The 16,567-nt window shown below is 32.9% G+C and overlaps 1 protein-coding gene across 1 annotated transcript in view; it reads right to left on the reverse strand.

Moving 5' to 3' along the window:
- LOC149779487 (cation-dependent mannose-6-phosphate receptor-like) overlaps nucleotides 1–16,567 on the reverse strand; it is a 34,705-nt gene extending 18,138 nt beyond the window's left edge. Inside the window, exons 1-2 of the mRNA XM_089938634.1 lie at nucleotides 16,271–16,567; nucleotides 3,143–3,233 (exon numbers count right to left, since the gene is read on the reverse strand). Coding sequence (XP_089794760.1) covers nucleotides 3,143–3,233; nucleotides 16,271–16,455 — 276 coding nt within the window. The 5' untranslated portion in view covers nucleotides 16,456–16,567. The remainder of the gene's footprint in view (nucleotides 1–3,142; nucleotides 3,234–16,270) is intronic.

A 16,567-nucleotide genomic window follows, 5' to 3' on the forward strand; every position in this document is an offset into this window, starting at 1 on the left:
TGAACCAAGTAAATGTTACTGGTGTTCAATACGAATTCTTGTGTCGGAACCAGATACTACTTTACGCATTTGCACCGACTATAGAAAAGTAAACAGTGTGACAAAAACAGATTCGTCTCTATTGCCAAGGATCGATGACTGCATTGACAAATTCAAAATGTGAAATAGATCACCAAGTTTGACTTTTAAAAAGGATTATAGCAAATTCCACTCAGGTAAAGGTCAAATGAAATTTGGGCATTCCGATTTGTAAATACTTGCTGAACCCTTGCAAATTTGTTACCAAGTTTCATTGGTCTGAAAAATATCAGGAGGCTTTTGATAAGAAAATGGCCATACTTAAAACTAATAGTTCTTTCAGTTCCAAATTTCAGTCAAGTATTTAAAATGCGTTTTGATACAAATGATGCTGGTGTTGGTACAATATTGATTCAAGAAGACAAAAATGGTCTAGATCATCCGGTGTGCTATTTTTCTAAAGCTTAGAAAAGCAACAGAGAAAGTATTCCACAGTCGTCAGTGAATGTCCGGCTTTAATATAGGCTTTTCAATACTTTGAATTGCATATTATTTCAGCTGCTTCTCTTATTATTGTATTCTGTAATCAGAACACCGTTGCCTTCGTTAGCAAGATGAAACACAAAAATTTGAGCTACATCAATGGTAAAGATAATATAACTGCAGATACACTTTTACGTGTACAGAAGTAGTGAATTGATTGATGTATATATTTTGGAATTATAATGAATTCATTCAAGGACATTTTGGATTTTATGTTATTGTCACACATCAAGAGACTATTAACACATCGCTAAATTCTAGGCTAGTGGCTCATTAGCACATTCAGACTGCAAGCACATAAACACATTTAATATTGAAATTTGGAACTCAATTGGATTTTAATTGGACTTCTATATATTTGGGTCCTGCGATAGAACTTTTAGGACTATTAGGTATTTAATTTACAATACTTAAAGGTATTTTTAATTTTTCACTTTGCATACTAAGGAAATAAATTATTCATTGAATTGTTCTGTTCTAAACTTGTCGGTTTCAGTGGGATGGTCTATTACTCATTTTAAGACTAACGAATCGTAACACCACTGGTAAAATTGTTTTATTTATATTGGCTGATAATTCGAATTTGATAATTCAAGCATCATTTAGCTCTTAGATGGATAAAACGAAATAATTAAATGCTTCAAATTGTACATTACACCAGCATCTGCCAGAGTTATAATAATTTTAACCGCTTGCTTAATTGTGTCAGGATCTATCTCTTTGAAATTATGCAGGTTCTTCCATCCTGATTACACAACTTTCGCCATTCTTCTTACATAACATTTACTAGCGTACTCTAATTGTTTGCACTCTTTCTTTTCATCTACTAGAAAGAGTTAGTATTTACAGTAGTGCTTATTCCTGTGCGAACATAATCTAGTGATTTTGTACATGTAATTTTAACCTACTAGCTATTTTCATCCCCACATCACTGGCATCACAAATACAGCACCTTACATACGCGCATAGTTAAGTCTAAGTTTTTAATCGGAAAGACATTGCTGAAATGTAATTGTAATGTTAACGTTAGCCATACCATTTTTAGTTAACAGTTTCTTGTGCATTTAAAGCAGATTGTGCAATAGATGTTCTATATTGAACGAGACCACTTAAATTACAGATTACATAAGACCTTATACTTTGATTTACTCAAGATAATCCTTCTTCGGTTAGTCCTGGTCCGTCCTGGTTTATTTCAATCTTTAGCATTCTGTTAATTTCTTCAGCAGATTCAAATACTTCAGCTAAATTTATGTTTGCATACATCTGACATGTTATTCAGCATTTAAAATGTTTTCAAAGCCTTTTTGTACAGTATTATGTTCGTCTAGATCATTAACAATCGAGTATTTGTTTTCCTAACTTTCAAATCTCAAATCTCCAATAGGAGAGATATTACATTTATTGCAGATTAATTTAAATTGTTGTCAATATATACTAGTTTTGGTGGGATTCAAAGTTTGTTCATCAGGTAATGGTATTTTACAGTCTGACAACCTTTTTTATATCTGAAAATAAACTTGAAACCAATCTCGTAATTTTGCTGTGGTATACGTTGATCTGATAAATGCAAATCAGATATTCAGCATCCTGATCCTGCCATTTCAATGATCAGTTTAATTGATTTAGTCTGACTTTCATATCACATTGCTCAGTGTATCTTCATGAACAAATGTTAAAGTATATTTATTTTTTAAAATATTATTTTCTGTTTAAAATATTTTCATCTCGTTAATATTAACCTGTGTTACCTTATTTAGCAAATTTTATGTGTTAAACTGAGCTGTTGGACAATGGTAGGATGCATTTCTTGTTAGTTTGTGTGTTTTAACCCTAATGAACATTATTTGTTAAATACAAGTTTAAGTTTTATTTTATTTTATAAATGTCATAAATTTGTAAATAGAAAATAATGTCTGGTAGACTTTCGTAATTAAATATATATCATGCTGTAGCACATAGCTTTAAACTTTAGACGTATCACAGTTTAAAGATCGACTGCCGACACTGGTGGCTCACTATCCTTTCCCATTGCAAGAGTGAGTTAGGGTGGTGGTAAATTATTTTACGGTGTAATGTTATGGTGTTGGTGGTTATGGTGTTGGTCGTAAATTGAAAATAAGTGTATTAATGGCTGGTCTACGACGCATCAGCTACTCTAGGTAATAAAGAGAAGTAAAAGTAATGTTTATGATGTTTCATGTCATTTCTTTGTTTAATATTCTGTATTAGACTCCATGGATACGAAACTGTCAGCAGAAAAAAATTCTGTACAATAAAACTCATTGTAAAAGCTTCACTGTGCAATGGCATTATTTTCTTTAAAAATACAGGATCTGCTAAATCTGTATTCACCTTTGGGCACGCGATAGTACTCGATATTGTGAAAAGTATGTATACATCAGTCCCCTGCATGCTGCCCTTGTCGTATAAATGTCCGTCACTGAAGGATAACAGTACGAAACGTGCTTCTGAATGAGACCAAGATATGTTATCGACAATGCTACGAATTGCTGTGATAGGACCTTACAATTTAAAAACCAAAGAACGAGATCATTTAGTATGTACAACATATCCATACCATCACGTTATAAGCGGTCCCTTCATTAAAAGGTTTGCATGGGTTCCAAGAGAACTGATCAAATCCTTGTTGGTCTGGAATATCTACGAATCTGAAACAAAAAAGATCGAGTAAGGTTAGTACAATTCACACCCATCGCTCAGGTCTGGATTAAGCTAAAAAAAGACAAAACAAACAAATGTCATTCCCGTTGTTCCTCGTTTGTTTTTGTTTCTTGCAAATAATTAAAAAGTAATGTTAGCCATAGCAGTATAAAGCAGAACTTGTCTTAAACCACTACTTCAATTACTGTTTTCCAAAATTAGGTTTTATATAATGATTAATTGTTATGGCTGAATAGCTTTTAATAAACATATAATGTAACAAGTGAAAATTCACCACACAATTTAACACCGACATGCCTTAAGTAATGATAATGAAATATTATAAATTATAAATGTATGGTAACAATATTTTTAAGTAAAGACAAATAACTTTAATAACTTTATTTGGATCTTCAAAGACAAATTAAATGTACCTTCTCAACAGCTTTTATTAATGTTTATAGTCAATTGGATAATGCATCAGATATTGGATCACATCTCAGTAAAAATGTGTTCAAGGTACGTCATAGGCATGCAAAAACATCTTCTAATTACTGAGCACACCTGTTCTTAGTACATTGCTAGAATAATACCACACTGATGCCAAGGAAAAGAGTAGCAATTCATCTAAATTGATGCGATGCGACGTTCCAGTGCATACCCTAATACCTAAGGATATATTTGTCATTCATTGTAGTTTGTCTAACATGTAGAGCCCATAACATTCGTTTCGTCCACGAACTCCAGTTGGAGTTATAGTCTAGTACGTAAAGAAATCAATCGAGGTGACAGCTCGGTCCAAGAGGGTCACGTGGACTTTAAAACCTACAGTTGATCGTTTTTAAGAGCTGGCAGACAAGAGGAAGCGGATTGACGTTTTCCAAAATTTAAATATATACATCAAACGTGATAATAGCGCCATTAGGTATTAATATATAGATAAAATCATAATAAACGAATGATAAAAGTGTTATGATATTCATATTACGAAATGAGCAAAATATTCCATTTGAAGTGATAGTGTCCATTCAACCCTTTAATCTTATTGGTCGAGATTTCCTTGTACCATTATTGTATGTATGTCTATTATTAGCTGCGATTGTAAAGTACTATAAACTTTCAAATATTTCATTATTCTTCTCAATGTCATTTTCTAATACGTCTAACTGTTTATCCTTTCATTAATTAGTTGTAAGTATTGTTGAATATTCACTATATACTATACCAATTCCTTTACTGGTTCCATGGTTTGTATAGCATTATAGAGGGCATCAAAATCTCAATCAAGTCCTGTGCATCTAAGATCTTTTTCTTATATTTCGAAATCGAAATCGGCTCTTGCAACTCTTACGTTTTAGTAACTCTTTCACTACTACTCTGATCCATATGTGTCTAATTTGGCTGATTTGTTCTTTTCATGTTTTGATGTTGTTCAAATTATTATCATCTAAAATGTTAAGTCTATAAAAGTAAATTCGTTTTGTTCCAGGATCTACAAAATTTACAATACTGAGGTTATAAAACGTTTCTCATTACTCAGTGATTGAACTAGTGCTGGATCTCCTGGTACGTGTTTTTTCTATATATATCTTGAAACTAAAATCAAAGGGACTTCTCAAAGATATCTCTCCCTTCATGGCGCAGTTGCCTATATATGTAACGTGAAATGACCAATGATTATGCTTGAGCTACACAGAGAAAGCACACGCACAAAAACATAACGTGAAATATATTATTTATCCACCCTGAACTTTCAATGATGATATTCAGTCTATATTCTGGAACAAATACGTAATTACTTGTAATTTTGATTAATAGTTCATAAAATAGAATCACGTGTTTAACTGGTAGACTCTTGTGAACAGTGTTATTGAACGTGTGGAGAAAAATACATCAATTTGTTTTTAAGTTTCAAGAATCCACAATCTATACCAGATTCAGTAGATGTCTAAAAATCTCTGTCTATTAAATTTTAGGTTGTGTTCGGTCTTGTGCACTATGCAATTCTTGCTTGGATTTACTAGAACGTTTCAACTGTATTTTATGGAATCTATTTGGAATTAAACATTGTTTCATTTTTACTGTTCATGTAATAGACCATGTTGTTTTCCTGATACTTTAAAATATTGTTGTAACCGACAACAAATATATTGGCTCTGTTGAAATTGACAATATACGAATCATGAATTGGATTTTTAATCTATATTTCTGGATCAGATTGCTCTTCTATGGTAATATAACGTTCAATTTAATTTTTAAAATGTAACCTGCTTGCATTTCAGCACCCAGTAGATATTGTTATGTATATTTTGTTTAATTTATATCAGATTTAACTGTTTATAAGTTTTAAAATCTTTCTATTTTTTTAATTTTATTGTATGTCAAAATAATGTATTCTCTTTGCTAGGAACTGATATTTTTTCCAGAAAATAGTTTGACTTTGACTGTTCATTTCTGTAAACATAAGGCTGACCTGGTTTCCGACCTTAATTCAAATTTAGTAACAGTCACGTCAACAAGTTCATTTTGTATTTATTTTATTGTGGGAATAATAAGAGTGAGATCGAGGCTGTATTGGATACGCGACCCTAGGCTTGCAAATAGATTTTAGTGAAGTGAACAACTTGTTAAAAAATTTATTCTTAGAATAAAATGTTTGGTTTAAATCAAGGTTATACGTGGGGCTACGTTTTTTAAATGTAAACATGATCATGTGATCCTTTATTTCGTAATTTAGGCATTCTGAAATTGCGCATTAGTTAGTGTTAATATGTGACGCTTAGAGAGAATTTAGTCAGTCTGGGCCTAAAAACGCTTGATGTCAAGTCGTTTCCTTCTGTTGAAACCAGTTTTCGAATTTTTCTCCAAATTATTCAGGTTCAAAAGGATTGAAAAATTTCTGGAAATATACGTGTGCTCATACAGAATTCTTGAACAAAGACATTTGTTTAAAACTATTTGGATTTCAAAAAACGGAAGGTTATTTATTGTGTTTTGCAAGGAATTATAGACAACCACACTCTACCGGATATAGCACACGTCATCACCTTCCACCTTGGATTCTTCGTCGGGAAACGAACTTAAAATCATTAGAACGTTTCATTATTAGGACTTCTAAAATTCTATTCATGAATTATATTATTCGTCGATTATTTTTGGATTTGATTCTTAAAATTGTAAGTTCTAATTTGTTTCACTTTTACAGTATTTTTCCCGGGAAATAAATTATTTGTTACATTTTTCAAACCTTGTTGTTTTCACTCTTTCTTGTGTTGCTGTTTATTCGAGCCTAAACAAGTAACATAAGAATAAAGATATTTTTTATTTATTTTGTTCCACTTACTTTGTTGTAAGGTTATCCAAACTTTCTTTCTCCCATTTTCCTCTCCTGTATAAAACGCCCGTTTTAGCTCTTCGGTATTATGTTTTCCTGTGTCATTCTTTACTATAATTTAGCAACATATTTTGTCTTCTTGACAACCCAGAATGTTTCAGAATGGAAAATTCCATTAAGTGACAGAGTATTTCCAGAAAATGGTAAGTGGAGGGGTTTATAATCTTCTTTGCTTGAGAATTTACTCATTCTTCCATTTAACATCTGAGACAGAGTGAGTCTTATTGTTGTGTTCAATATTTCATGTTCAAATCTTTTTCACTAGAAATATTAATTGCTCATCTGTAATATTCTTGGACGGGAATATTAATTTGGAATTATAGTGATTTCGGACAAGAACATTTATGGATGATATTATTGTGATACCTCAAAGACGGTTGCTACATGTTCGCGTCACAGACCACTACAGGCACAACAACACATTCAGAGTTAAAGCTTTTTTGGAATACCACTGGAATTTAATTAGACCTTAATTCCTTGGTACTAGTGATGTAACATTTTGGATTATTTGAGGTTTATTTCACAATAATTTAAAAAAAACTAAATCATTTTCACTTTGTATTCTATGAAAATAAATTTTTTATTTTATTTTACAAACTTGTAGGTTTTCGCTTTTTTTCTCTTATTTAATTTAAAAACAAGCAAATCGTAATAGAACGCTATTTATTTACTGACTTATTTTGTCTGCTGGTTTCCCTTGTGCTATCAGATAATCAGTCATTAACTGATTCCAAGAAAGAGGAATAATCCGCTTTATGACGTCCTCAAGAACCATGTTTGCTGGCTAAGTTACTGACATCTCAAACATTTACTTAATTAGCATATTATAATAAACTATAAGAGCTTAATTTGAATATGGGGTAAGCAGTTTTAATTACGTTATCTGCCTCACTTAAAATATGTTACTGAAAATGTTACTTTAGCACTTCCCTTTTACGTCGCTTTCGCTGCTCTGTTACGTCATTTGTTGGAAATGTATTTGTTGCTCTTTAACTAATTTAGCCGGCATTGGCTTATTATGTATAACAGTTTTTTTGTAATTTAGAAACACTAAGAGTACTTTGAATCCATTAGGCTGGTACCTACTCTAACTGTTACATTTAAACCACATATCAAGCTTCTCATTTTCATTGTGATTTTTTTTTAAAAAATTTGCAATATATTTTGCTATGCCTTGGCATCGTGTCTCGCTCTAGTTTTAGCTGTTCTACCTTGGGTTCTTTCATTCATGTGAATGTGTTATTTCAAACTGGTTTTCAAGTTCAACTCTAAATGTCCGTTTATTCGTTGATGAAATTACCTTCTGTCAGTGATTTGTCGAACGTAGAACTTGCATATTTGTTCTTTCACTATCATTTTCTCGATTTCTCTCGACCTTCCATTTATTTGGCAACCAAATTAGGCATTAATATAAATGTTATTTTAAGGTCTGTCTCAAATAAATTCCAAAACATATTTAAAACAATTTTACAATTAATTTTAAAGATAACATTAGTTAAATTTAATTGGAATACTTTAATTACAAAGGTTCCAAATGAACTGAGACCAAAACGTGCCCAAAATGAAACAAAAAACAGTCGTTACTGAGTTGAAGAAATAAGGTACTGTAAACCCTGTTATAAGGCATATAAAAATTGACAGAAAATAAGAACTATGTTAAACTCTAGAGAGAAGATAATAAAGAACATCTAAAGGACGCCGAATAATTAAAAGGCTATACTCATGAAAACAAGCAAATACCATACTGGGTATAAGCTAGATGTTACGCGCCTTAGCTCAAAACATTACATATGATATAAAGTTAAACTTGCTTGGTTTGTCATTACTTTTCTGATACAAAAATGGCCAGATTTTACAAAACTAGAAAGTGTTGATCAAAAGAATATACTCGCCAGAATCGAAGCAACTTTTGCCGTTGTCACGAACGTAATTTACAACTTATTCAAGAAGAAACCATTTGTTTCACGTATATTGTTAGCGTAAGGGTTGTGTGTCTGGACAAATATTTGAGATATTTATTTACCAAATGCACTTTAAAAAGTTAATTGTTTGCTCCGGAAAGGTCTTACGGTCATATTGTAACAATGAATGGTAGACCACACGAAAAGCTTGCTGTGTAACGACAGTTATAGGATTTCATAATACAGGTATGTTCAATGTTCAAAAGTCTTCAATGCCAAGGATTATTAGTAAATCTTAATAACAAGTAAATGTGAAAAACAATGGCCGCCATGGCCGGAGAAAGTTCACGGGTGACAAAGTACCTTACTTCATTTCTGCACTATCTCGTACAAGAAGTCAGGAAAACAATATTTACAATTCTTGAATAGCCCTCACGGTCAACTGACCTCAACGTCATTGTACATGTGCAGAATTCTCTCAAAATTAAACTTTAGAAAATCTCTGTACGCAATTAAATCTCTCCATGATCAGTCGAAACAGGTGCCTGCACCTCAATCACTAAAGACTATATAAAAGCACAATTCTCATGAGACTTAAATAAGTTATAATGTTTAGAGACTATGTTACAATATGCTGAAACTTCGAGTTTAGTGTCATACTTGTTTCTCGATTGATTATGTTTACTATTGTACATTGAATGTTCATAACGTTGATGCGATCAACTGTGAGTTACGTCATTTGTGCCACATTACTGTCGATATGGATCGTGATAAGGTTTATAGATCCAGAAAAGCAACAAAAACTCGCTTCGCTGGTCAAACGCAAGATACATTAAATTGTTGGCAAGTCTAAATATTATTTCATATCACGTGAAAGAATAAAAAGAAGAACACGTTAAAAAATAAGTTTTTAAGTCAGATAAATTATAATAGATGATGAGGTATTTGGCTAAATAATTTAGTTCATGTTCTTTTATTCTCATTTCATGCTTTCCACTTCCTCATGTATATTCTTGTTATGTCCTTTTATAAATATTTAACAATGTGGAAAGAGACATGTAGGTTACAGCGACTGTTTTAACACTCACTGTTAAATGCAAAATGTGCGTCTATTACATAGCATGCATCACGAACTTATTATTATTCCTTTTCACTTCTCTCGCTATTTATTTAACATTCTTTTCTGTGTTTCTGATTTCTGGGTTTTAGTTTCTCTCTGTCGCTTTATTAAAAATGTATGCCTTCAAATGTTATGAAACTTGAAATCGATGCAGAAGTAATCAAACCATACATGAACAAACCCAGCAAAGTATTCATATTATCTAATCTCCATTCAACTTTGTAATTCGTTCGAAATATAAACTGCACAAAATTTGTCGCCATAGATGTTATTCCCTATATATTCGTACATCTTACAAATGATTATAATATTTTTGATGGTATCAAATTTGCAAAAATGTTGCATTATTATAAACTTTGTTTCGTTTACGTTATCGCACTGTTGATTTTCTCTTCTCCTGAACCGAATTCCTGCTGCTTTTCTGTATCCATTAAAATATTGCAAAATGACAGAGTTTTGTGGGTTGGAATGTGCGTGACTTTTTAATAAGGATCATTACAAGGAACAAACTAGCGATTAAATAGTTAATAAGTTTTCTACAGATAATTTGTTTAATGATAAATTTGAAATTCCTCCACAGCCATCTTCAGATAGATCAGATCATTACAAAAAATGTGTTACAGATGGTTTTGAGGTGGACAAGGATCAAGATCATTACAAAAAATGTGTTACATATGGTTTTGAGGTGGACAAGGATCAAGATCATTACAAAAAATGTGTTACATATGGTTTTGAGGTGGACAAGGATCAAGATCATTACAAAAAATGTGTTACATATGGTTTTGAGGTGGACAAGGATCAAGATCATTACAAAAAATGTGTTACATATGGTTTTGAGGTGGACAAGGATCAATATAAAGTAATAAAGTCTCATAATATTTGACGGTAATTCTAGATCAAGAAGTAGGTAAAAACACGAATACATATTTTAAAACTGGTTCTCCATATAAAATGTTATCCCCTACTTCTAGCAACGCAAAACGTGGACGTGAAATTCTAAGGTCTTTATGTTGAAAAAGAGAAGAAAATCAATGACACAAAATAAACAGATAGAGATGCTAACATTCAAAACAGAGAGACATTAGAGCTAACGATTGCAAACAGGGAGGAAGTCAAGATCAGTGATGAAACAGAGTTGGAAGTATTTGCAAATCTTATCAGCAAATGAAATATATTTAGTAATGGACATATTAAACTACTAGAATGAACAACAGCATTGCCTGGTATCATTGACAGTGTAATAAGCTGGAAAACTATTCTTTTATTAGTTGATAAATTCTTTCTGCTTATTCTTGCATTGGTTAGATATTTCTTTGCAATGTTACAAAGAAACGTTTATAATTAAACACAGAACGAACGAAAAGAAAATGATATAATATTAACCCATTAAAAATATAAATTACACAAACTCATGCAATTATAATCATAACATTGTAAACGCTTTGCTATTAGTTTTGCTATATGCGCCTTTTTAACCTTGAGCTGTTACCTTTGTGATTACAAGATTTTTACTCTTTGCTCCACTCCCTTATTGTCTACATAATTATATTAGTATTCAATTATAGTTATTCTAATATTATGGTTTCATTGCCTATCTTTTGTCGAATTGTTGCAAAATGTTTACCAGCTGCTGGTATAATATTCGTTACCATGTCGGTATAATAGCACGATTTTACTACTAATCAGGTGTATCTTACTTTTTTATATTGTTGAAGTACCTAATAATGCCACAAAATTTAATTATCAAATCATTTTGAAATGAAGCTAAACCATCTCCGCCAGCAACAAAGATATTCTAAATTTTTAATTGGAAATATGATCTGAAACTTTTATCATCATTTTTCATCAGATGAATAGCTTTGCTCTGATAGAATGAATCTTTAATATAACTTTTTACAGTGTCTTGAAAGGTTTGAACCGACTGCGTAATGGATTTTCTATTTTGCAAGTGAGCAAATAAAATATATATTACCAAGGCATGATGTTTTGGTTTAATCTAAATATTTCTTCCTCTGTTAGCCCCTTGTTATCTTGTGGAAAACATCATCCCATCCTATTTTGTCATCACTTTATTTTTTTCTGGTGTAGATTCCCCAATGTACTGATTTGCATTTTTGTATTCTTCATAAAATATATATGATTCCATTCATGACGGGAAGGACTTTTAAAACGTTTATTTAAATTTTTGTTAAGTTGTTTTAGATCCATATTATTAGTTGTTGGATTAATAGCCTGATCATCGGGTAATGGTATTGAGAATTTCGACAACATTTTTGTATCTGAAAGTAGATGAGAGACCTCTATATTGATTTTACAAACTCAGATATACGTGGATCTGATAATTACCTGTACAATATTATCATCAATATTGCCCATTTTAAAAAAGTCACAATACCTTGTACGTAACACAATTGTCTTATCTATTGTGTATTCATCTATTTTAAAATATGTGAATAATTCCATTTCATATGGGGCCTTAAACTGAGTTGCATGACAAGAATAAGGTGTATGCTTGTTATTTTTTTCAAATCTCAAGCATATTATTTATTTCTCTCAATCATCTTTCTAGTGCTTATAACATTCTGCTCATAGCTGATTTTTGTTAAGTACTTTCTTCTCACCAGGATTTTGCTAAATGCTTTATTGTTTATATTTTTCGTCTATACTTTTTTTCAGTGATGGAATTCGAAAATGTTGTTAATTAAATTGAAAGTTACCCGCACTGACTTAATAGGAAGTTATATGTTTGTATGTTAAAATATTTTGTCTATTTGATGGAGTTGAAATTTTGGGGTTCTTTGTTGAAACTTTAGGAGTTGAAACTTGTTTTAAGAATTGTTTTAATAAATGGATAAATTGTTGCGCTTGGGCTTGAGTAAAAGCTTTAGCGTATTACTACAGATAACGTTCATATGATCCAAATTCTAGCGTTAGTTTGTAGTATATATATTGTTCCTACACTTTCAACTGTTTATCCCCATACGGATCTGGGATTGCGGAAAAGAATCGATACATTCTCGCCACATGTCCTAAGAAGCGACTGAATGGAGGCAACCTGATAGCCGTGGGTTGCAATCCGTCGAGGACTTAAATCCAACTACAATGGCATTTTTCTGCTTTTATAAAAGCATGATCCTGCAGTGCTATTCCTGCAGGAATAAAGAAACGGAATGCATCACACATACAAATTGCTCCTTCTGTAACACCTACTCTGAAATGGTTGACAAGGCATCAGGAGGAGCTTCCTTTCTTGTAAACAATATGGTTGTTCGTAATGTCATTCCTTCATAAGCAAATGTATAAGCCACTGCTGTAAGAGTCACTCTTCATCGCGTGGTCACATTTTGTTCCATTCATATACCACCAAAAACCAATCTACAGCCAAATGAATTAGACAACCTCGTTCAACATCTACCTGACCCATTTGTTCTACTCGGGGATTTCGATCCCCATAAGATTTTATGATGATTAAATGAGATAAATGACAGAGGTAAAAGGGAAGAAGATTTCATTTCTTGACATGATTTGTGCAAACATAACACCAAGTCGCTGACGTATTTACCTCCGGGTGCATAGATCTGACAATTTGATCTCCTTCTCTGCATTCAATTTACGATTTGAAGGTCGCTGATGATATTCACAGCATAGACCACTTCCCAATCTCCCTAAAAAGCATAAATTCTACCATCGATTAGCCAATTTCACAATGGAAATAAAAGAAGGCCGACTAGGCCAAGTTTGAAACACTTTATATAATATGATTATAGAGATATACCGTTATCAACAACAATTTTCCTGTTCAACATTTTGCACCTACTTTACTAAACATTACTTACATAACTTATTTCTTGCAACGAACCCGATACCGTAAAGCACTTTCGGATATATTGATTGAATCTCCAACCTACAGGCAATCGTTACTACTACGTTCACCGCTCGGGTGGCATAAGTGGTTAGAGCGTCTGCCTTGGATGCGGGAGGTCGCGTGTTCGAGACCCGGCCGAGTCATACCAAAGAGTTATAAAAGGGCACTAGCAGCTGCCTTGCTAAGCTCTCAGCATTAAGAGGTTAGTGATAGCACTGGTCGGCCTGGTGTTCGAATTATGTGACTGGGCGGGACATCATGCTACATGTCTGCGGTATGAAACCCCAGTGCTAAACATCACTATAAGCTGCTACACTGCAGACATGGTAGTGATATGACTAAAACACAATTAAGGCTACGTTAAAAAGTTTAAATGTCACACACTACTATACCATATATGTTTCATTTCATCTTAACTCTATTTACATTTATTCTAAAATATATATTGTGTGCAACCTATTTCCTTTGAATATTTTAATCAACAACATTGTTTTAATTACAAATGGCTTCATGTAAGTCATTTGACTCATAAAGGCAAAAAACAGTGAGTCAAAATCCAAACATATGACTCCTATTCAAGGCGAGGATCAGTCTTAAGTAGTCTTGAAAATAATAATTATATTGTTTGAATACACAACAAAAATATTAGTTATATAATGTGAGTAAAGCCAATAAGACAATTCCCTTGCCAGAAGCATCTGAACATTTTATATTTGTTACAAATCTTGATGGTTTCATGTCATCAGAAATAATCTGAGCATATGTGACAAGGCATTTATTGTTGGATATGTCAGTGCTTTCATCTGCCATTGCTGTCACAAATGACGAATTTTGCAGGTCACGTATAAGACTATCCTCAACAACGTTTGACAGGCTCTCCAGTACACTGAAAAGGTAGTAGCCGAGTTACGCTGAACGGTGGAATTATTCAAAATGCCACTGGCATCAATGTTTACAGCTGTTAAGTCGTGTATTAAATTAAGAAGAGATTTATATTTTAAAAAAGGGATGTCTTCTACACTCAACCAATGTACACACTTACGTAGCACTTTCACTGCTATGTCTTGTTTGTAAAACTGCATTAAAATCTGCCTGGTGTTGTGGACCTTCAATCAGCATTTTGTGTTCTGGTAACCCAGCATGCATTGCCAATGTACTGTTCTGAAAGTTATTGTTTTTTGCCCATTTGGTCATGATGTTTTTTAGCCTCTGTGTATATATAGCAAAACATAAAGGCGTCTTCACTGTCACATTCTTCGCTCGACTTAACTTCTTTTTGAAAAACTAGCCAGCTGTATGTTTTCAAATACTGCTGCACAAAATTACGTTTTAACTTACGAGTAAGCGGTACCTCATCTTTAGATGATGAAGACTCCACTGATTCAATAACAATACTATTATCAACGGTCGGTTGTAAACGCGCGGTCCACATGATGATTTCGTTTGATATATTTAAATTTGTTTGCCTTCGACGCCATTTTCAGTCGAACGCTGACAGTATCTTGGAACAAGGTAAGGCATTCAATTGAACGAATGGAAATTGTTGCTTCGTTGCGTGACAAGGATGCGAATAAAACAATAGCTTCTCATGAGAATCACTTTAAAATCACGTGTCTATTTTCCGCCTCTTTCTTGTGTGTGGTGATTATACGGTTCTAACATCCTGTTGCTACAAAAGATGTGACAGTTACAGGTCACATAAGGTCAGCTCCACGCTCCACACTTACTTGCAACCCTATGTATTATGATAACATCAGCGTAAAAAAAAGACTGGTGTGCGCATACTTTCTTTCTTTGGGAGAGTTGTAATCTAGCTAATAAAGTAGTTAGAGCAAACCTTTATTTTGTGTTAATCAGCCAAACATATCATTGGGGTGCGTCATTTTACGTATCGTCGACGACTTTGTGCGAAAAGTCTGCGTATTTGACGCGTTAAGTTCTGTCTTGCCCTTTGATATTTTATGTTATTGTTGCCTACAATTACTTTTGTTCCTGTCGTTCTTTCTTATGCATATATATTATTTTAATATTACAGCTGAAAGGTAAAAACGGTGAGGAAACACATTTTCCTAAAATCTGTTTCCTTTATGTGAACAACCAGTAAGTAAATCATACCAATGTTATTTATATTTAAATTGCATTATGTTCTTGACTTTAGCCCATAATTGATGGTCGGAGTTTTGGGCCTACCTGACTAATGTCATTTTGTTTTTAAATATGTTTACTTGGGTTTTGAGTTCAGGACATTGGCTTTTCCCTTAGAAATACTATTGTCTACCCGAGTTGTATCTTGTTTGTAAGTTATAAATAAGCTGAAATTCATTCGGAACACTCTGTACTTTTGGACCTGTCATAGAACTTGTAGAATTCTTTGGGATTTGATTCACAATACTGTAAGTTGCTCTTAAATTTTCACGTTGTCTCTTAAAGAATTAAATTATTTGTCGATTTTAATAATTTTATTGGTTTTGCTTATTTCTGTTATTTATTTCAGACAATAGAGTCGTAACACCATATAAATAATTACCTTCAACAGCCATTACTCTTTTAAAGACACTAAAGAGAGAGAGAGAGAGAGAGAGAGAGAGAGAGAGAGTTAGAGTGTATGTGACTGTGTAACGCATATAACTTTTACAATTTTGCATTCTGAATAAAGCGGCAGAATTGCTTTTCTGTTTCGGACAAAAGATGTACATGTAGAATACACACAACCCCGGTTCAAAAAGACAATTATTCACTATGTGTCACTTAAAAGCACTACTTACTGTGGTGTGCCGTCGTTTTTGGAAATTGGAGAAAGGTCTAATCTCCCACCATCTTCTGTTTGGCACGAGCAAGGTCCGGTCTTGCTGCATGTCCCTACTACTGGTCGGAAGAGGCAGGAAATAAGAAAAAGTATCAGTAGACAATGTGTGACGATATCTATTATTCTAATGTCGTGCATTTTCATACGACACTGACTCGACTTTATCGATTAATTTAATGAATGTAATGTGCTACCGGGAATGTCCCGTACATCCACCATATACATGTTTGATTACAGTCAACGAGCTAAGGCCTTG

Source organism: Sinohyriopsis cumingii, chromosome 17 (assembly GCF_028554795.1).
Source record: "Sinohyriopsis cumingii isolate HCF-2022 chromosome 17, ASM2855479v2, whole genome shotgun sequence".
NCBI classification, from domain to species: Eukaryota; Metazoa; Mollusca; class Bivalvia; order Unionida; family Unionidae; genus Sinohyriopsis; species Sinohyriopsis cumingii.